Raw genomic sequence first — 22,812 nt, forward strand, 5'->3', positions numbered from 1 at the left:
AATGCATTCAACAGGAATCAATCAAAACAACGACATGCACGACTATTGCATCAGCCGTTATATGGATGCATATGTAACAACATGAAGTTTGTTAAATGCGCAATTCCATTTAAATTTTGGTTTGAAAATGTAATGAAAATTAAAGATGAATGATTATGAAATAAAAAAGAAGTGAAATGAAATAATTTTAAAAATATACGCATTATATTTTTTTCGTATCTTGGAAGTCGACTTTGTACTGTTCCGGTTTGGAGTTTATAGAGCGCATTTCATATCCTGTTCTGACAGAGCTAGTGGCACGCGGATCGAATGCTGGGTGGAAAACGGTTTTTAGTCAAATGAAAAGATGTCGATAAAAAAGAAAGCATTTCATAAATAACATTTGTGAATATATAACTTCTTAGATTTTCTAATAAAGATAGAGGGGTAGCTGAAGCAGTCTAATAAAGACTTGTAGGTATACCTGTAATTACACGTCTGTGCAGTTTAGATCTGTGGTTTTACTTTGCAATGAAATTAAAGACATCGAGTCCCAACTCTGATATCTCGACACCTCGGATATCTCGACATTTTCCGACTGTCCCGTCGATGTCGAGATAACGAAGTTTACCTGTACATGTAGCTGATTGTATTCACTAGGTCAATTTTGCTAAGTAAATTAAACTAGTAATTTTAGGGGCATGGACACAGTTTCAACTTAAATTTCAAAATTTATTTCCATTTTTATATTGAACAAGGGTCTTTCTAATGATTATCAAAAATTTGAATGTCAGTTGTCGAGATACAAGACAGATTTTGAGCTCCAAACCCTTGTGATGTTAACAAAGTCCGTGTCATGCTTTTGTTTACATAGGTTAATATACTAATATATGTTCGTTCAGAGTAGATAATTTCAATAAACAAGTTAATTGTAAATACGATTTGACAGTTTTTATTGCTTTGCTGAATTTCATTTTGTTATAAATATGATATTTTCATTATGTAAACAAAAACAAGGCACGGGCATTGTTTACCTTATGAAGAACTATAAAGTCTGTATCTTCTTTATAAATCAACAAATGATGTTCAAATTTTTGCTAATCATTAGATGATGCCTTAGGTAGGAATTGTAAAAATTAAAATTGGTTTTTCAAAAAATCAGTTGAAACTGTGTCCATGCCCCTTTATCAATTTGTTCCTAACAATATCATCAGAGCCTGAGTTTTCCATTAGCAATCACATGCATTAATTGACAGACCAAATATTTCTATCAGTCATTCGGACTGATGACTTAATGCGTTCTACCAGTCCGAAGCATATTCTATCAGTCCGAATAAATTTTAAAATATACAGTGTATATTTCATGTCAGATGTAATTCAAAGAAAATGGCATTGAATATGTAAAAAATTTGTGGCTATAATTAATTCAAGCATGGCACCAGCTCACATAGGCTTGTGGCAGCAATAAAGTCACTAGCCCCAGGTAAATGTTGGAGGAAAGAAACAACTAATTATAAAAAAAGTTAATTCTTGAAAAAGAAAACTTCTCAAAGTTTCTAGAATTCTTTTTAAAATTTAAAGTTTAATACTCACAGTGACACTTGTATAATTGAATCATATATAAATAGCAGTTATGATAGAAATTCAAAATAAAAATAAATTTTAAATTATCTTTACGTTTTCTCAGTGGGCATTGCACTTCATGACCTATATGACCTATATGCTGCTTGTGTTTACCAACAGAGGAAGGGGGGAAAATTCGGATTAGGAAAAAACGATCGTTTTTGGAAGTAAATAAGTCAAGTAGAACTTGAATAAGATTATGGATATTTACGGAGAATAGGAGCTTGCTGCATTGAAAATTTTCATTTATGAAGATATTGCAATAGATTAGAGTACAATAAATTAATCAGGACAAGCCCTTACCACAATCGGTCACGGACCAGCACTGTAGCGAATTTCATCGGACATTTCGATTTTCTATCGGTTTTGCCGGTGGACCGATAGTTTTTGGAAACTCTGGTATGCTGTATATTTCATGTAAGCACAGGAAAAATAGTGAATTTCACAAATCTAAGCCAACATGTACATTGTTTTTCTATGATTAGAAGGTGAAGTCTTTTTTTATGGTCTTAACATTTAATTTCAAATTATTGATAAGATGATTGATATTTATTGGAGGTAATGGTTTTGGTGGTAAATGCAAATAATGTATCCTTGTACTTTATTTCAGTTCATTGTAATGTAGAGCATGTGATTGGTAATGTCCTGTATAATCATATACAGTCCGAGGGCTGCAGTGCGGAAGACTTTGTCCTTAAAGTTTATGATAAATCGGAGTATCTACTCAAGTAAGTTTTGGCATACTGTAAACCGGCTACTATATTTGATAACCCTTATAAAGAATTTGACAGTTTGAATTCATCCACGAGTATTCATTTTTATGACTTCAGAAACACTACAAAAAAACACAATAATATTAAAGAAATGCATGTATGAGTAAAAGTCATAAGAATGATTATTTCTTGCATGTAAATGAAATTTGACTTAAAGAATGTATTTAGGCATTGTATTCTTTCAGAGCACATATGTTAAAATTGTGAATATTTAGACAATTGTGTTAAAGAGTCTCAGTTGTCATGGTGATGTTACAGTTGTCATGGTCATGTTACCATGGTTACAAGCATCATGGTTATATTTTTTCCCCTTTCAGTGATCACCCCCTGTCAGAATATGAGTATGTCCACAATTGTCTGAAGCTTGATAAAGACATCAGATTTATCATGCTGAGAAAACAGGATATTCCTTTACCATTCCTTAGAACAGTATGTAAACAGTTTTTTGCTGATATCGATTCAAAAATTTTATTTAATAAAATTGAACAGTGAGAGTTGTGTCCTGTTTCTTGCTACAACTGGGTCAACTTATCGAGTTCCAATAATTAATTTTGCTTTTCACAAATTTAATTACACAAATAGATCAGGTTCATGCCACTAAAATGTTGAGATGGTATGAAGTATTTCATATGATAAAAACAAGACAGTAAATGCTGGTACATTTCCTTGAGAAGAAATTCATTGGACAATTATTTTTACATGATAAAGAAATGAGAAAGTAAAAACTGGTACATTTATAAGTGACAATTTGTTTTTATAGACAGATGATGATGATCAGTTTCTGGTGTTTCCTAAAGACTATGTGTCAGCTTCAGAAGGAGTGGTATCACAGTAAGTCACTACAGGCTACTGTCTTAACTTGTATAGATTTATATACAGGTTCAAAGTCATTTACAGAGCCGCCCTTCCCCTTTCCTTTTGGTTTCCAATTATAAATGTGAACTTTTCAAATGTCAGACCAGAAATTGCAAATGACAGTTCTGCAAATGTACATGCACATGTCAGTGCTCCTTTGTTTTAGTATTATGGGTATCTATTTTCAAACTGGAAGTATTGTGAAAATAGATAAGGAAGATGCAACCAGTTTGGTATTAGATTATCAGGATGTAGTGCATGTGTTAATATTCTCAAACATATGCTGTGCACATGGTACAATGACAAAACCCCAATACAAAGTGTTCCGTTGAAAAATCAACTACTTGTGTCTGGGCCAAACAAATTAAAACAATATGTGTCTACTATGTAAATCATGAAATACTGGGGGATTGCTGATCTAAATCTACATGATTTATTTTTTCAAAGTATTTTACTAAAATAAAGATGTAAAAATAAAGAAATTTTGGTGGTTTACGTTTATGTATTTAGTTTAAACAGAATTCATTTCTTTTTCTTTCTTTTTTTCTTTTATTGCAAAGATTGACCTTTGTTTTCTTTTTTGTTTAGGATACAGCTAGAGACTCTTATGAACACTTTCTATAGAGAATTAGAAAGCCTAATGGATCATATATTAAAGGTAAGGGACTTTGATTGTATTGGTGCTTGTGTGTCCCAGGAATGACTTGAGGAACCATTTATTAATACTGTATCAATTTCACAAGTGTAACTCCATCTGATGTTGATCAAGGTTCGAAAATCCCTCTTTGTACCAGTTGATTCCAAAGGAGAGTTGTTGGAACTATCACAGACATATTAGATTATAATTTAATTCTGACAGTTAGCACATTGCATATGATAAATGTTTGTACATGTATGCATAAATGGAAAGACGGCCAAAAATTTGTGAAATATACAGTTTAACAAAGAGAAAAGAATCTCAAAGGATATGAATTTAAAAGCTGTAAATAAATTTTAACTTAGGCTCTAACTATTGATCAGGACATTCAGTTGTATTGTTGTCAAATTGTACTCTGCAGTGTTCTAGACATGTTATTATCCACTGAGATATCTGAATACTGTTAAACTTACAGAACAGTATAGCCCAGATTCACACCACAGGATTAAGCCAGTCTGTGAAGGCTATCTGTACCATACTAGCTAACATTCAGACTATTGAGGTCACCAGGTGTCTGAAGAGGGCAGAGGACATATTTCAACAAATGCTAGAGGTAGGGCCTCAATTCATGTATATACGAGGGTTGTCCGTAAAGTTCGTGGACAAGCTAAGAATTAAATAAAAGTTGTGTCATCGATATTTATTATCAGCTTATTTCTAATCCTTAACTAAATATGAATTGAAAAATGTTTAAAAATTTTTATTCAATTTCAAATGTTTAATTACAATTATGGTTTCATAATTAGATTTGGAATGGAGACCTGGAGCACCGCAAAAATTTAATTAAAAAATTATTTATCACTTTATAAATTACATTTGTATTTTATAAAATTCTGCGGAAATCTGGATGACTTGTACATTATGAGGTTGACAAAAGTTATCACGTCAAACCTGCCAAATTTGAACGTTTAAAGTTGTAAAGTGGCTGAGCAATCAAAGTTAGAACATATAAAGATGGATCGGAATTGTTAAAAAAAGGACGTTTTCAGAATAGATGGAGCAGTGAGAATTGATAAAATCCTGTGCAGACATTGGATAAACACCTACAGAGACCATTACATTTTGTAAACAATTGGGAAAACATAGTGAAAGAAGCCATACATTAGTATTTAAGTGACATAAAATATTTTCCGACAGAAGGAACAGTTTACAGGATGACATGCTTGAAGGAAAACGATCATTCCAAGATTGCAGTGCTGTAAAAAATGAATTTCGTAACATGACTTTACTGTATATCCATGAATAAAATTGTTTTACGCGGACAGAGGTTGGATGATAGCAGGATATGAAACAAGCATTGTTAAATATTATTTTATGCATGAAACCTGAACATTTTGTGCACATATTTATGACTGGATAAAGCGACATAAGAATTGTATTAAGTTAAATGTGAATATGTTGAGAAAAGTTACATGTACTCGTATTATGCTTTTGACGTCAGGTAACGTCAAGAATTTTTATTTCAGTGCTCTGGGTATAAGTGTGTGTCTTTTTTTAATCTGATAAAAATATAACTATTAGTGCTTTGTTTTTGTTGAAACTTGCATGTTAATAAATGAAACATGAATTTAATGAAAATAATAGTTTCATATATTTTATCAATGTTTGTCAGTAATTATCAATGTTGTCCACGAACTTTACGGACAACCTTCGTATAAAGGCTAGAAGTAGGTCATATATTTACAAATGCTAGTAGTAATTGCTATAAGAAATATTCCTTTGTATGAATTAACCAAAAATAAAAAGTATAAATGAAAAAATGCTTACGGAGATGTGGAAATGTTCATACCTCCTAGAATAGCACTTGATATGTATAATTTTCAGCCAGGTTTTCTATGAGACTTTATGCTTTTATGATGTTGCTAATACATGTAAAATTAATTTGGTAATGCATTCTTTAAATTCAGCATTTACTTTCTTTGTACAGAATCAGAAACAACAAGGTGAAGGCTCAGCTTACAGAGGAACCCAGGCAGCCATCAGGTTAGCTTGATTTATGATAATTTGCTCATGTAGGCCAAAGTATCTCTTGTCATTTGAAGGGTTATTGGAGTATCTTGTTAGGTGCATCATACCTCCCTCCCTCTTTTGAATTCCTTATTTTTCCAACCAAAATGAACATCAGCATACCTTATTTTTGAAGAAAGAGAATATTTCATCAAATATAAATTTAAGGTCAAGATCTAGTAAATGAAAGGTGCCTACAGATTTATCAAACTTGAGAAATGAATTCCTTTATTGATGCTTTACAACTTTAGCTTGGTCAAATAAGGTGTTTCGGGGCATAAGTTGTAGGTAAACAAGATGAAAAACTGTATTTTAAACTGTCACTTTTAATGAAAAATTATGAAAACCAGTCATGAATATGGGAGTTTTTCTCATATTCGACAAAGGAAAAGTATTCAGATTGCCTACAGTCTCTCAGAAAACGGTAATTAGTATGTTCATGCCTTCTTCTTTAACCAATATCAAATTTAATATAGGTATCCGGTTTACTTTCCATATGATTTCAAATTGAATGTCATGAAAATACCCTGTTTTCTACATAATTCTGCTAAAGCCGTAAAGTACGGGAAAAAGAGAGTTGAAACTGATTATGACGTCATAATGCATCTAGCACCAAAAAAATAGTCTCAGGTTATTTACTAGATCTTGACCTTAACCTTCCTTCCTTTGCAGCATTGCTACTCACTCGTCACTGGTACAGGAGATACAGGAAATGCTAGAACAGCTGATAAAAGCTGTCAATCAGCTGGTCAAGATGTACTGCACCGCCTTCCACACTGATTTCATGCTGGGATCACCAGTCAAAAAGAGCTATAGTAAGATATTAATCCTGTCATTATGAGAGACGTTAGTTGATCATTTGTGACGACTATATTATTGTCTCCAGTAAAAATGAGCATAAAGAGATACATGTAGCAGCAGCACCTAATGCAAATGTATATTTTAATTTTAAAGGTCTGTTAAACTTGCATCAGTTTTTAAAATGAATTCAGAGCTTATGATAAAGGTACATGTACCATTTAGAATTGCACACAGGCAGGTACTCTGATACAGAACTCGACCAATTTTATTTTTTAGGTGAGAAATATGCAACAAAAGTTGAAGACGATTTTATCCTTCATATAGCCACTGCTCATAGAATACCCACAGAATGGATTCAAAGGTTGGTACTAAAAAAGAGGGATGCATTCTTCAAAAAATTAACAGGTGTAAAGATTTCACATGTTTATCGAAGTGATATCAGTGAATGAACCATTTCAAATCAAGTATGAATGGGTTTTTATTAAGGTCAGTATATTGTTTTGTCAAATTTGAGTTCTTATTAAGACACCACATTGATTTTTTTTAGGTATGATGAATACAAGGTTGTATGCTCACTTCATCATGGAAGCAGGAAAATTGGAGATGATGTTGTATCACAAACAACAACCAATCAGAAGGACCTATGTGATTTACTCAACTGGGATCAGTGGTCAGTAGCAATGCTCTTATCGCACTGTAGCTTGTACTGTAAAACTTGTTTAATTTTGTTATCACTGGGGTTCCAAAGAAAATGACTATACTTCACAACTGTTCTGATTAGAGAACACTTTAAGCATAGACAATATTGAAAGTCTATATTGTATTAGGTAAAATTTTGGAATTCACAATATCCAGATAAGACAAGTTTCACTTTATATATTTCTAAAATTCAAATAAAAAATAGAAATCAAATATATGAGTATTACTCTAAAAAAATTAAGAAATCTTCCTTACTGATATTCATAGGTCCTGTATTTTTTATTTTTCCACCATTTTAAAGCCAGTCAGATATTGTCAGAAACGGATTTTGTGTTATGTATTGTAGGTTGAGTTTTAAGGATGTTTCTGTCAGTAAGTTACCCAGAGAGACACGACTTTGTGTGACTCTGTGTGGCATGAAAGGTATGCAGAGTACACAAAACAATGAGGCTTCTAAAGTGTTGATGGCTCTAGGCGGGGTCACCATGCAGCTGTACAACCAGAAGGGGTAAGTGGGAAAGAGGACAGGTTAAACATTATGAAAATTCATTATCCCACAATGATATGTTGTTGAGTTATTTGGGAAATTTTTGCGTAATTATATCAAAAGTAGATCATGGTGTCTTAATTTTTATTGATGTCTGTATGGAAAATTACTGCAAATCGCAATTAAATTTTGTATCATATCTTGTGATAAGGTACTTGATCCAAGGCAGTCAGCTGGTTCCTCTGAAGATGAACATGCTTGCTGATCCTTTCAGTCCTTACTGTTCAGTGTTAGATAAAGACACAGTACTATTACAAGTAAGTTCTCATCATTGGACCTTCAATATTACTGCTTTTGAAATTTGTGAAATTGAATTTATCATCATGATGACGTTTAAGAAATATAGCTCACCTGAGCCATCTACTTTCATAATTTTTTTTGTAGATAAATCTGCCAGATTGGGGAGAAAATATTGTGTTTCCAGACGTTCTTCCAAAAAGTGGAAGGTACATTTAGCAGCTTGAACAAGACAATTAACTTTGAATTACATGTTTATGTAAAAGTTTATTCCGATGTCAATTTTATTTTGTAAAAGTCAGATCATTGTTCCATTTTATAGTGATAGGAAAAGTTTTGGGCAACTTTTGCCAGAAATCCAGGATATTGTTGATGGAGTACTGGAGAAAGATTGTATATCATCGTATGTATAGGTTTTATTATTTTTAAAATTTTGATTTAATATCTATTAAATACATGCATATTCAGAAGATGAATTTGCCAACAACTTGGAAGCATCTGATACCCATAAATGCTTAAAGTTCAAATATATGAAATTTTGATAGCCCATAAAGAGAAATAGTTTTGCTTGTTTTGATGTTGTCAATATACATGTATGTTCAAACCACATTAGTTTGAATTTGAGAAAAAAAAATTGAGAATTTGAGAATCGGGGTAAAATTTGCAAAGGATTTTTTTTTAGTTTTGGGACTTCAAAATCCTATCACCATACCAGATTATCCATAATTTTTGAAATATTTGTGTTGGAGATCTCAAAATTCAACTTTATTAAATCAATAGCAACATATATTGTAATTTATTCATTTACAGCTGTCAAGCAGACGAGCTGGAGATTTTGTGGAGATATAGGCATTATTTGTACGAGCATCCTCAGTTGTTGCCATGGATAATACAGGGATCTAAGGACTGGGATTATTATCAGCTGGCTGATATCAGTGGGCTGTTACGGGATTGGACTGTCCTAGATCCCATGCAGGCTCTGGAGCTTCTCCTTCCACAGTAATAAAATTTACTGAAATTTACGTACCATTTCTTGATATTTCTACCTATTTGTACTAATATGCAGCAGTTTTAGATTTTTCTCATAATTCTTCGTCCTATCTAGACCATGTTTTCTTTGAATGAAAGAAATACATGTTTTATACATTCATCCTAATGAAAGAACTTTATTTGGTAATAACCAGTATTTGCCCCCCAAATCAAACTTTGATGGAGATATATTTAATTAAGTTGTTAAACAGAGGAGTATATGCTGACTTCAAAGCACTGAATATTTTCATAAGTAATGACGCCATATGTACGTAATGACGTCATAAACATGACGTAAATTTCAGTTTTTTATGAATTTTACAGAAAAGTGTACATATTTCGTCGATATTTTGAGTAAAAGTCACAGAGCGCATGTGTGTTCAGGATCAATATTTTGATATAATGTGTAGAATGATAATATCAATGAAATACATGTATGTCAATATTGTTCCTGAACAAACTTGCGCTCTATAAATTTTAAAGCTAAAATTGTTGAAATTTTGTCCATTTTGTCCTCTTTCTGAAAAAGGATATAAAATCGGACTAGTTTGTGACGTCATAAAAACAAAAATTGTGAATACACTGCTTTGACACTAAAATATTTTCTGTTAATTTATATTTCTCATACAATTTATTGAATTCAGCATATTTCAGGAAGTTTTCAAACTTTGACTTTTTGGGGGGCAAATATATGCAATATACCGCATATAGTTCTTTCCTGATTTTCTTTTAATGTTTGGTAAGAAAGTTAAATAACTTTTTCTACACAGAGGAGGTGCATACATCTTATATGTATGGTAAAAAATGCACATGTAAATTTGATTTATCACACTTTGAAGAATATTTTAGGTTCCCTGATAGCAGAGTTCGTGAATTTGCTGTCGATTGTCTGCATAAAATCAAATCAGATGAGATTGTGGACTTCTTACCTCAGCTTATTCAGGTAACTGTGAATATCAGTGGTAGCTGTTTGTCAGTCATTTCACTATAAAAAGACTATACAGTGAAAATCATGAATATATGAAAATCCAATGGCATATTCAGTGAAATCTTTGTTTACAGGCATTGAAATATGAAAGTTACCATGCATCTCCCTTAGCTTGGCTCCTGTTAGAACGAGCAAGTTCAAGTGTAAGATTTGCTCATCAGCTGTTCTGGTGAGTAAATTTGATATTGATAGAAGGCATTTTATTCCATTTATAGTTGGAAAATGCTTTCTTTCATAATCATCCTTGATATTTGAAGGTTACTGAAAGGTACGGCGGCCCAGGACACCACATACAAGCGTAGGTACGAGCTGATGTTTGTGGCGCTGATTAACGTGGCAGGAGATCTTCTGTACCAAGAATTCCGCAAACAGGAAGTCATGGTGAAAATTCTAACCACCATGGGGGAGAAAGTCCAAGTAGCCAAGGATAAAGAGGTAAGGTATTTCTAGTGTTGTGGAAGGTCTAAACTTATAACCTTCAATGTGCACTTTACAATTAGTAGAGATACGTATTTATTTCTTGAATAGGAAAGAGGATCCATTGATGTAAGGTTTTACACTATTCATTTTGCTTGGAGCATTTTAGGCTTACATTTTTTAACATTATATGAATACTGGTATTTTAATACATTTAGTCCAAGATGGGACATGCATATCATATGGATTCAATTTAACATAACAAGAATAACACATACATGTATTTGATAAAAGTTTTGAGGATACCCATTCTGTCTTTTAAAAAATTGTTAACTTGTACTTGTAAGTTAATGAAATGTTGTATTACTTACAGAATACTCTAAAGAGAGAATCCCAGCATTTACAGGAGTTCTTTGATGAGAGAGGCAGTTGTTTGTTACCGTATGATCCAGGTCTATGTGTCACGGGAGTGGATCTAAAGGTGAGGGAGTGTCAGCAGATTAACTTATAATTGGATTGGAAATAAAGAGCAATATTTATACTTCCATAGCATTGAAAGCATTTTTGACAAATGTGGTTTGTTCATAAATAAAGATTTATAATGTCAAACAATACAGATATCAGAAGCCTATTGATTTGATTTTTTTAATGTTTTTCAGTCATGTTCCTATTTTACATCCAATGCAGTACCATTGAAGTTGGTGTTTAGAAATCCCAACATCAGAGCAGATCCAGTCTATGTCATGTTCAAAGTGAGATAATATACTGATTATCTACTCAGTATTTTCATGGAAAGATAAATTATAATTTAAATTCTAACAAAGAAACAACTTTTTTTACAGCATTAAAAAAAATCCAATAATGATACAAAGGAAATGAATTGTTTTGTAGTGTTTGTGATTACGAAAACATATTTTCTCTATGTTAGGTTGGAGATGATTTAAGACAGGACATGTTAACAATGCAGATGATCAAAATAATGGATAGACTTTGGCTGAAGGCTGGGTTGGATCTTAAAATCATTACATTTGCTTGTTTGGCCACTGGACCTAAAAAAGGTCAGAACATTTTAGCACAATCTTCAGAATATTTTTTCACATGTGATGATATTATTTTTTATGTCATGTTGTACATGCTATTTCATTTGCTTATTGAATATTTGCATGGCCTTATTTAAAAATTACATTACAGTGTTATGTTCTGGACTTGGTTTCTAAATGGGGATTCCATTGTATTTTTCTTCAGGTTTGGTAGAACTGATCACAGAGTCAGAAACTCTTAGGAAAATACAAGTACAGGCAGGAGTTACAGGTTCATTCAAGGATCGACCAATCAAAGAGTGGTTACAAGGTCATAACCCCACAGAATTAGAATATCAAAAAGTAAGTTCACTGTTTTGAGAATGTCTAAGGATAATTATAATCATGCGAAATCTGTTCTTCTTGTACTTGTAAAACATAGATGGCTTATGTCTTAGAAAGAATGGATGTGTGGAAATGATAATGCTTTCCATTTATTTCTAACATGCTTTTGGTTTCTCCTTGCAGGCTGTTGACAACTTTACCAGGTCCTGCGCTGGATATTGTGTGGCTACATATGTGTTGGGAGTGTGTGATCGTCATAATGATAACATTATGTTAAAGCAGTCTGGTCACATGTTTCACATTGACTTCAACAAATTCTTGGGAGATGCTCAAATGTTTGGCAATTTTAAAAGGTCAGTATGTCTTTTTGCATTTCATATCTTCATACAAATCACCAGAAAGTCTGGTTGATTCACACTGATTACATGATTGAACCATTTTGTATAATCTCCAAAATGGGAGTTCTGATTTTACTAGAGGTATTGTATTTGGGTTATATTATTCATTATGCCTGGGATACAGATTGACCACAGATGAGGAAAAAGGGAGTGTTTTGTACTCACTTTTAGATATTTGATGATTGGTAAAACAAAAAACATCTTGTAATGTATATTTTTTAATAATATATTCAAAGTATTACAATGGATTTGTTATGCTTCTTTTTTGTAGGGATCGTGTTCCGTTTGTTTTGACCTCTGACATGGCGTTTGTCATCAACAATGGAGAGAAACAGAGTGACAAGTTCCAGCTGTTTATTGACCTCTGTTGTCAGGGATTTAACATCCTCAGAAGGAACGCAAACCTCTTCCTCAACTTATTTGCTCTGGTAAGATTTTATGTGTATTTAAAAACTAATAAATTTTAGCACTGCAAGGCATGCTGAGGGTTGCTTATGTGAGATTTGTTGTGCTTGAAAATATTTAGACATTTTTGGGCAATTTCATTTGAAGTATTTGGACAATTAAGGTACCATGTACAAAGTATGACTATACATATATAAAAAATACGTGTTCCAACTTTCAATTGTTAACAAAAATATTACAGAAAATAAATCATTCACTCAAAACTTTAAGGCAGGCAAGTTCTTTATCAAAACTTACGTATATTTGGAAAACATTATTACTAAACTTATTGTTTTGAATACTTATATGCTATTTTTAAACAATGAGCAGTTTTGATTATAATTCTTCAAGGTATACTTCAATATTAGAGATCAAATCAATATTGGCGATGAGGTGAGATTTCTAAGTCATTCTATTTCGGTCTGTTGAAGCATTGATCTAGAGATGACTACAAAAAGTTATCTGGAAGGCATACCAGAACTAATCATTTGAAATTTAACATTAATTTTAATCTCTACTTGTTACAAAATGTTTGCAAAAATCAATGACTTTTTGACTATAGAACTTTAATACAGATAACTTTTCTTCAGTATGTTAACAATTCTCTGAATGTGGATATTAGCCCATTTAAACTAAGTTTAGAGAATCTATCCCAAACCTTTTCTGTGGATTACCACAGTTTTGGTGCAGATTTAATTCTTCAGTAGTTATGTGCATTCTCTGTCCCATATTACAATCATGCATATAGGAATTCTTACTAGGTATACCAATTATATGCTTTGGAGAGACCAGGCAAAATATTTTTAAGCAAGGTTATTCCCAAGTAATTTAGGGCCATAGTTTGGAAAAAAAAAATTACTGACAAGGGTAGTGCATCTTTAGATGTTTGATAATGCACAAGCTTTGGATGCTGCATCCACATTGTAAGTATTCATAATGAGGATAAAAATTATTGAAAAGGTCTAATCACAAATAACCCAAAGCCGTATATCATAGCAGGGAAGATGTGTCTAGATATGCATGCAATTACCTCTTAAACTTGCATCAGGCTCCGGAGCCATAAAACTTAGACTAGTTCACTTTTGATCTAAGTCTTACTTTTCCACTATATATTCCTTTTGTAAAAGTGAGACTGAGATCAAAAGTGATCTTGTCTAAGCCCAATGCTGTAATGTTGAAATTATTGACAATTAATTTATAAACTTTGTCTACCTTGAAGATGTCATTTTTTGAGGTGAGCTTTATCTTGTTTGATTTTTCTGCATTATCGAGTGAATGCATCTTTTGGGATTTGCAGACATTTTTTATGGCCTTGTACAAAAAATCATATACAGTATTTCCATACATGTTGAATCAATATCAGCAAGTAACAGATCTAAGTATGAAGTTTTAAAAAATATCTGAGTAATGTAGCACTTGAACAGATACATGTATTGATATATGTTCCTTTCCCCAAGAATATCTTTAAATATAATACAGTAAGCATCAATTAGATCTACGAAAGTACATAAAACCAACAGGTTTAATTTATTCTTGATGCAGCATAATAATTAGATGTTTAATACATTTTTAGCTCACCTCAACGAAGTTGGGGGAGCTTATGTAATACCCTCGGCGTCCCCGTCGGCGTCGGTGTCGGCGTCCCAGGTTAAGTTTTTTGGATCAGTTTTCTTTTAAAGTACTTCTGTGTCCTATATTGATTAGACATGCATGGAAGATGCTTCTAGTGTGTTTCATTGTACCAGTCAAAGTTTCAGATGCTGCAATTTCAGCAAAGGAATGACCAGGTTAAGGATTTGGAGCAGGTTAACATTTTTGGTGCAGTTTTTGGTGTTGGTGTCATTTCCAAGGAACTGTAAGTCCTATGTTGACCAAACTTGCATGGATGATACATCTAAGGATGCACACTACCAGGTTTGATTCGGATGCTGAATCTGACCTACATTTTCCGGTTGAGTGAATAGGTGAATGTTTTTAGTGCAGGTCTCATTTCCAAGTAACTATAAGTCCTAAGGATGCACACTACCAGGCTTGCTTCGGATGCTGAATCTGACCTACATTTTATGGTTGAGTGAACAGTTTAAAGTTTTTGGTGCAGGTTTCATTTCCAATTAACTATGAGCACTATAATGACCAAACTTGCATGGATGATACATCTAAGGGCGCATACTACTAGGCTTGCTTCGGATGCTGAATCTGACCTAAATTTTCCAGTTGAGAGAACAGGTGAATGTTTTTGGTGCAGGTCTCATTTCCAAGATGCTATGAACAATATAACTGACCAAACATGCAGGTTTGATACATCATAGGATGCATACTACCAGGCTTGCTTCAGATGCTGAATCTGACCTACATTTTCCAGTTGAGTGAACAGTTTAAAGTTTCAGGTGCAGTTTTCATTTCCAATATACTTTGAGCCCTATTATGACCAAACTTGAATGGATGGTATATCTATCGATGCACACTACCAGGCTTGCTTCGGATGCTGAATCTGACCTACATTTTCGAGATGAGTGAACAGGTTAAAGTTTTTGGTGCAGGTTTCATTTCCAAGTAACTATGAGCCCTATAATGAGCAAACTTGCATGGACGATACATCTTAGAATGCACACTAATGGACTTGCTTTGGATGCTGAATTAGACATACATTTTTCAGATAAAGGACCAGGTAAAAGTTATGGGTGCAGGTCTATTACCAAAAAACTGTATCAGATCAAAATTGCATAAATACATTTACATTTCATTTTGGGATGTACACTTTTTGTTGGTTAATTGTGTGACTTTGCCTTACTTGAAGACAACATTCGCTGAGGTGAGCTCTGTAATCTCTGATTACCTATGTTTTCTTATAAAAATACTGAAGAAATACATTTTCATGCATGAATTTGAAGAAAATCATATATAAGCATGGCATTTACAAGCAGTTACATGTAAATGCTTCTTACACAGTTTGAATAGTGAGGTCCAGTGGCATATTGTTCCTATCCTCTTCATTTCTTCTTGTGTAATAATTTGCTTAAATGTAATTGGGCTTTATGATGTTTATTGCATGATTCAACAATCTTCTTTATAAGCCCCAAAATCAAAACTAAGAGTGGGCACTTTGATGGTCTATCTTTTTTTTTTTTTGCTCTTTCTTTGTTAATATTTGTCTGCCTTCTCTTAGAAACTTTAACAAGTTGCTCATGTTCATGTTATGGAGGCTTTGCATATATGGGCAGTTGGAAGTATCATTGCATTAACTATTATGAGCAACAAACCAAAAATAAATGAAATACCACCCCAAATATCTCATCTTATGCATTGTAATTAAAAGTAAAAAGAAATCACTGATATATCTAGATAGATTAGTTATGTTGTAGTTTGTTCTGATATCTTTGTAGTTATCAAGGTCAGGGATTCCCGGAGTGACGGAGGGAGCAGCTCGATACATACAGAGGGCGCTGTTACCTGGCCACACAGAGGCTCAGGCAACTGCCATGTTTACAAGGTAGCAACACGTCCGAGATGTGAAATCTCGTACAATTTCAGTAAAAACAATATAAAACATTGATTTCAAAATTGTATATGAATTATGTCACATTTTTTACTAAACACATTTCGCAGATCTTGATTGGGTAGCAAATTTTATTTAGATAGTTCGATCTTTAAGGTATACTATACATGGTGCTTTCTTGAATTGCAGGATGATTGAGGACAGTTTGAAATCAGTTTTCACACAGTTTAATTTCTTTATCCACAATCTCGGTCAGATGAAGTTTTCCAGTCATCAAGAGGGTGCATTACTATCGTTTGTTCCTAAAACTTACAGGTAGGATATTTTTGTAGTAGAAACTTTTGATAGAAAAACAGAATAAATTTGAAAAAATTAGAATACTGTAACCTAATTATTGATTGCTCCAAAGGATATGTTTTGCAGGCTTATTTATTTTTCTTTCAAAATCTTGATCAAAAGTAAATAATTTGTGTAAGTAATACTCATTTCTGATGAGTTGTCTGTATGAATCTGTAAGGAATGCATCATACAAAAGTATGTACGGTACATGTACCTCATGCAAGGCATTTTTTTTTTTCAGTATAAATACAGATGGTAAAATTGAGAGTGTGGTTGTACACAGTTATCAGAAGCGTTATCAGCCTGAGAGACACTATGTAAGTCAGAGTTTTACTGCATTAACCTGTTCAGTAATTTGTGCAGTGCTGTTACCTAACTTTACAATGACGAAAAAAGATGTGTAGATACTGTATTTCAATTTCCGTTAGTTTTTCGATTCTATATGTAAACATTTATTAGTATCTTTCCTTTTTATAGATCTTTATTTTCAAAGTGGAACGTGCAAACCAGAAAGTTCCAATGTTTGTCTTTCGCCATTATTCAGAATTTCTTGAATTCCGAAACAAAATGATGGATCTGTTTCCTCTGGCTTCCTGGCCTCCACCATTAAGCAAGTGAGTTCTGTTTTTGTTGCTTTTGTTCTTTATATGGTTTGTTTTCAAAGACTTAACATGTTGACTTGCTTGAATGTGTCATAAATTGGAAGATAATTGATTTTGAAGCATATGATTGAAGAATTTTGATTTCTTCAGACACAGTGTATTATGCAATTAAAAGAAATAATGTCTGAACAGGTTCCAGATGGGGAGATCACACGTGAAGAAACTAGCTGAAGCAAGAAAGCAGGAGATGGATCGATTTGTTCATGAGTTATGGAGGAAGGCACCAGAAGTGTGTGAGGTCAGTATAGACCCCAAGTTTCGAATCTTTTATTTTCAATATTTAACATAAGTATCTTTATTGAATAGCAAAAATTCATTGTACAGTTAAGCATCAAGTGTTCCAAGACATGTACTATGATATCTAGATGGTACTGTTCCAACAATTCAAAAATTTTCTATCCTTCTTTACAGAGTGACATCGTGTACACATTCTTTCACCCTCTGTTGAGAGATGAACAGGAGGCACAGAAAGCCCGACTGAACATTCCTAAACTGAGAGGTAATCCACCAGCTGCTTTGTAAGGCATGGCAGGGCTGGACATTGATAAAGAATATGAATAAAACCATTGAACCTTAAGAATATTTGATAATACAGTCAAACCTTATTACCTCAAACTTTACTTTAACAGAGAGCCCGGTGGAACTTGTACCTAAGCGTTCACAGTTTGGGATGTTGCAGCTCTCCATTCATCATCGGAAGAATGTATTGCACATCATGATAATGCATGCCAAAGACTTAGTAAGTGTAATGTAGAATTTCAGAATATGACAATACTTTCATACATACAAGGCATAAAGCCGAAGAGTGCTATTTTGAAAAGGATGAATTGATTTTGTTTTATTGTAGCCTGCCACTTCAGAACTGCCTAGTCCCTATGTGAAAACATATCTACTGCCAGATCCTGATAAAGAGACCAAAAGGAAAACAAAGATTATCAAACATTCCACACACCCTACCTTTAATGAAGTGGTAATTATATTTCTTTCCTTAAACCTTGCGCCATAAATGAAAGGTTTTATGAAGCTTTTTATCCCCCGAGATTGAAGAGTGAGACCATGATTTATTTTGAAATCTCAACAGTGACCTTCAGTTTCAAAGGCTTCTCTGCCTTGTAATATAAACACATCATTATAAAATCTTAACAGTCTTTGAACTTTTTTTACAGATTGAGTATAAAATGAGTCTTGATGAATTGAAACAGAAAATTTTACAAGTGAGTGTCTGGGACCATGATGTGCTGAAGGAGAACAATCTCCTCGGTGCTGTTTACATAAAATTACGGGAGATGGATGTCTCGAAGGAAATACCAAAATGGTACAACCTGGAAAAAATTCAAATCACTAATTCCAGCATTGCATAGCCAGACAATGAATAAAATATGTAAGCTGTGAATTATGGTTTTACTTTCTGTATATTAAGGGCATTGGTAAGTTACATGTACAAGGGAAAAAAAAAGATAACTTTGAAACCTAAAAAATTATTAGGTTTTATGATAAACAAATTAGTGTGTTTGGCAATTGATATAAGGGTACCAGTTGTTTTACCCTTTCTTCAATATATAAATGCTGGCCTGAGGAAATTCAGTGTTATATGATTTAGATCTCAATAGTTAGGGTAGCTGATTAGATAAATGCTCAGGACATTTATATAATACTCCATATATGTACACCTGCATAAGATTCTTAAGTCAAAATTGAACTCTGTGCATAATCTTTAACAGTAGTTACCTGTACTGTAAACCAATAATTATTTGCTTTCTTTTCGTGATTTTTTAGTTTGGAATCCATCTGCAGCAAGTTATTTTCACACCAAAGCAATATTGCATAAAAGTACATACATGTAGGTGAATAATTGGTTTGCTACAAGAAATATTCTTGTGTAAATGTAGGTAACGAAACTTGTGGATATTTTTCACTCAGGAATAGAAGTTGGTTTACAGTATGTCATTTCAAATTCAGTACAATTTTTAAGTGAAATAAAACAAATATGAAGTTGCTCTAATTTTTTGGAGATTATTATTTTTTTTTAAAGTATTGTTTAATTTATACATAAAGTTCATTTTTGACTCAAGAAAATAAGCCAAAAGAAAAATTCCACCAAAATCCAGGAATCTTGCCAGTGTCCTTCATAAACTTAGAAAAAAAGAAATGATTTTATTTTATTAGCTAAGTCATTGATTTGATGGGTCTTCTTCATTAACTTGTAGTATGACTTTAGATAAACATGTTAATGTTGTGATCAAAATGGCTTCTTCCATAAGTGCTTCCTTGGGTGAACATTTTGCTCAAATCAACTGTTCAGCCACTAGTTTTTTTTAACACTTTAAGTCCACGGGTACATTAAAATTATTGTGTTGTGTTTCAAAGAACATGTATCGTATGTAGTATTTAATGTATGTATACATTTTTCTTAAATGTTTTATTTTTGATTGTGATTTAGTCTGGAATTGAATTCTATCAAAAATAATTTGGAATGGTTTCGTGTGAAAATAAAGATGTTCAAAAAAGAGCCATTTAATTTGTTTACATTCCTTTAAAATTCACGAGAAATGCCAGATATACATCAAGATGCATTTTGACTTAGAAGACATTAAAATTTAAATACATGGCAATGGTTTCCGTGTTAATCATATTTTTTTTTGGTAAATTAGAAATCACATCTTTACACATGTAAATAATTTAAAGACAAAGATTCAAAAGTAGTTTTATCTATATCTTGTATTTTTAAAGTATTAAATTTACAATATACTGTATTCATAACAAGTTTTCTGCATGAATATTGTTATACATAATTTGTGATATGGTAATTATTTATATACATGTATGTAAATGTTAATGAATGAAAGTAGTGAATAGCTAGAATATTTTGTTCATTTCATCGTGATTTTTTGTTCATTTCATTGTGATTTGTTGGTCAATTTTTTTTTCAAATGTTTTAGAAATGAAATTGTTGTTTGCACAATGCTTCATTTTTTGTTGATCATATACTGGTAACTTGTCTGTCTTTTTGTCTATTTACTATCTGTTAACAACAAGTTTCTAAATGCAATATTTTTAGAAGCACTATAGACAAAGATGTTTTAATGCTATTTTGTATAGGAAGACATGCTGTACATGTATATGACAATTTTGAATACTATCTCGGACTAAAAAAAGGGAACCTGCTGAAATTGGTGAATATTCACTAAAGAATGTTTTGTTTGTGTGGAGTCCAAAACAGTAGTGCTGTACTGAACGATTTTTCAGGGACTTTTTCCTTTTTTCGATGTGTGTCTAAATTTTGTACATAAATTTAGCATTTCTCTTGTAAAATATTTAAATGTCATGCTTGCTTTTTAACAAGCATTTGTACATGTTTATTTATTCATTTTGTTTAGCATTTTGGCTGTTGTACATTACTCTTTATTTTCTTGAGATGTGATTATTAAGTTTTTATCTAGTCTTAAATCTATATTTCTGTGCTCTGATTTCAGTAATTTAATTATTTATGTGGTAGGGGAGGGCTACAAAACAATAGTGCTGATATTAATAAGGAATTGTCAGATTCAACACTTGTGTGATAATGTAAAAATCATTATCACACAAGCCAATCCATTGATTATCTTCTTATATTTACATGCTTTGATTCCGCCAATCCACGGGCTCCAAGCCTGCTTCTCTGTAGGTGTTGACCCGCCTTCCACGTGTTTTTTTTTTTTGGAACCGCGCCAAAACATTCATGAGGAAATCAATAACATTTACAATTGGTAATTTTATCTCGGACAAAGACATTGGAAATGTAAATATTGTCATATCAACACAATGTAAAAACCATTATTAATGCATACAGATTATTATCTTTTTTTAAAACAGAATTTGTCAAGATAATATAATACTGCTTTTAGCTGCAGAGGTCAGCTACTTTAATTAAAAAAAAAAACTCAAAATTAATTTTCACTAATTCAATTATCCATGATTGTCTTTTTCACAAAATTGGGCTTACCTAGTGCAATAGATATTGGTGATATTGTAATAATGCAGATATTCGCCATAAATTAACTTTCTGTGTTTTTTTAAGGAAGTTCTTAATCATCGCAATCTCTACATATTAATAGAATCTGCTTCTGAATTATTCTTTACTGCTTTGAAGGAATGAAATCTATAAAGAAGAGTGCTCACAGTTTGTCAAAGATCATATAGCAGTGTATTTGTCTATCTGCAGTAACAAATGTCTTTCAAAACTTAGTACTATTTGTATATTTTTTATTTACATGTAGCTGAGAGGAATTCAGTTTAAGAGAAGGGATGGATAAATGGCACTCGGACTTATATATATATGTAAGTGACAGTGTTTCACAAATGCATTGCAATATGGTTTTTGGTTATTAATTGTGCATTTATTTGTAATCAATGCTTTTAATGAAATTTTCTCTTATTTGACTTTGCAGTCGATATACTCATATACAAATCTGTAGTACATGTATTGTTTAATTTTATTTAATAATTTCTTTGAGATTCATGTGCTGTATATTGACACAAACCTTGGTGATTGTGATATAGTTAAGATTGATGGTGCTTCAAAAGTAGATTAATGATTGTTTCATTTTCATGCTGTTATTTTCTGCTTTACTTTGTTATCTGTTGTATTTTTTATGAATTCATTGTGCAATTTAACCCTTCCCAACATGTAAATTGGTGAATAAAACCAATAATTAATGTCATGTAATTTATCCATGATTTTAAGTTTTTAACACAATGTATTTAATTTGAAAATAAATTGAACTCATACATTGTATATTTAATAAACTATTTCAAAAATGTGCTTCTTTTTGGACTGTGTGTATTAGCACTTAATGTAGTTGATATTGGAATTGAATTATTAAGAGCAGAGTCAGGGATTTTCTAAGGAAAATCCATTTCCAATGAGAAAGCATTTCTCATGTTAAAAAAATCTTACAAGTAAATTTTTAAAAAAAGGGGGGGGGATTGAAAAACTGGAAAAAAAGGGATTAAGCCTTTATCTAGTTCACCTGAGGCTTCAGTGAGCAGTTTTAAATAAAATGGCCTGGTGTCTATCTAGCATTTTTCACCATAATTTTCATATTTGTGACTTCTCCAGAAAACTTTGGCATTGTTAACTAAACTTTTCAAAAAGCATCCTTTGATGAAGGGAATGGAGTTCATTTGAATGAAGAGTTATATTCTCTTTTTTTGGGGGGGGGGGGGGGGAGATCCATGTAAAATTATAAAATAATTAAAATTTTGTGGTCTACACTCTACACCTTACCTAAGGTTATTTTCACAAGTTCAAAGTCACCAACAAAAATATATAACCTTTTCTGGCATATAGCTGAAGCTCATTCTTGGTAAAAAGACTGCTTGAGTCCTTTGGGTTTGTTGTAACTTGTAACTTTAAGGGGGCTGGTGGGCTGTGGCCATTTTTAGACAGCACTGATCCTCTCTAGAAGAAGAGCTCCA

The 22,812-nt window shown here is 32.5% G+C and overlaps 1 protein-coding gene across 5 annotated transcripts in view; it reads left to right on the plus strand.

Annotated features, from left to right (window-relative positions):
* The window catches only part of LOC134277972 (phosphatidylinositol 4-phosphate 3-kinase C2 domain-containing subunit alpha-like), a 34,369-nt gene extending 13,490 nt beyond the window's left edge, over positions 1–20,879 (plus strand). For 2 of the 5 annotated variants that reach the window (XM_062760277.1, XM_062760279.1), the window contains 34 exons: positions 2,213–2,330; positions 2,693–2,804; positions 3,136–3,206; positions 3,819–3,888; positions 4,343–4,480; positions 5,855–5,910; positions 6,607–6,749; positions 7,012–7,096; positions 7,283–7,405; positions 7,781–7,942; positions 8,133–8,238; positions 8,366–8,427; positions 8,541–8,621; positions 9,029–9,217; positions 10,097–10,190; positions 10,310–10,404; positions 10,493–10,670; positions 11,026–11,133; positions 11,312–11,404; positions 11,581–11,710; positions 11,898–12,034; positions 12,200–12,369; positions 12,686–12,842; positions 13,210–13,251; positions 14,078–14,092; positions 16,242–16,348; positions 16,544–16,669; positions 16,935–17,010; positions 17,171–17,307; positions 17,488–17,593; positions 17,767–17,854; positions 17,985–18,094; positions 18,203–18,325; positions 18,522–20,879. In XM_062760277.1, the coding sequence (XP_062616261.1) occupies positions 2,213–2,330; positions 2,693–2,804; positions 3,136–3,206; positions 3,819–3,888; positions 4,343–4,480; positions 5,855–5,910; positions 6,607–6,749; positions 7,012–7,096; positions 7,283–7,405; positions 7,781–7,942; positions 8,133–8,238; positions 8,366–8,427; positions 8,541–8,621; positions 9,029–9,217; positions 10,097–10,190; positions 10,310–10,404; positions 10,493–10,670; positions 11,026–11,133; positions 11,312–11,404; positions 11,581–11,710; positions 11,898–12,034; positions 12,200–12,369; positions 12,686–12,842; positions 13,210–13,251; positions 14,078–14,092; positions 16,242–16,348; positions 16,544–16,669; positions 16,935–17,010; positions 17,171–17,307; positions 17,488–17,593; positions 17,767–17,854; positions 17,985–18,094; positions 18,203–18,325; positions 18,522–18,716 (3,803 nt within the window). In that variant the 3' untranslated portion in view covers positions 18,717–20,879. The remainder of the gene's footprint in view (positions 1–2,212; positions 2,331–2,692; positions 2,805–3,135; positions 3,207–3,818; positions 3,889–4,342; positions 4,481–5,854; positions 5,911–6,606; positions 6,750–7,011; positions 7,097–7,282; positions 7,406–7,780; positions 7,943–8,132; positions 8,239–8,365; positions 8,428–8,540; positions 8,622–9,028; positions 9,218–10,096; positions 10,191–10,309; positions 10,405–10,492; positions 10,671–11,025; positions 11,134–11,311; positions 11,405–11,580; positions 11,711–11,897; positions 12,035–12,199; positions 12,370–12,685; positions 12,843–13,209; positions 13,252–14,077; positions 14,093–16,241; positions 16,349–16,543; positions 16,670–16,934; positions 17,011–17,170; positions 17,308–17,487; positions 17,594–17,766; positions 17,855–17,984; positions 18,095–18,202; positions 18,326–18,521) is intronic. The other 3 variants (XM_062760278.1, XM_062760280.1, XM_062760281.1) reach the window with 3 other exon arrangements.
* The last annotated feature ends 1,933 nt before the right edge of the window (positions 20,880–22,812 follow it).

Source organism: Saccostrea cucullata, unplaced genomic scaffold (genome assembly GCF_032062105.1).
Source record: "Saccostrea cucullata isolate Sc308-1 unplaced genomic scaffold, CSIRO_AGI_Scuc_v1 ctg651, whole genome shotgun sequence".
Lineage (NCBI taxonomy): Eukaryota > Metazoa > Mollusca > Bivalvia > Ostreida > Ostreidae > Saccostrea > Saccostrea cuccullata.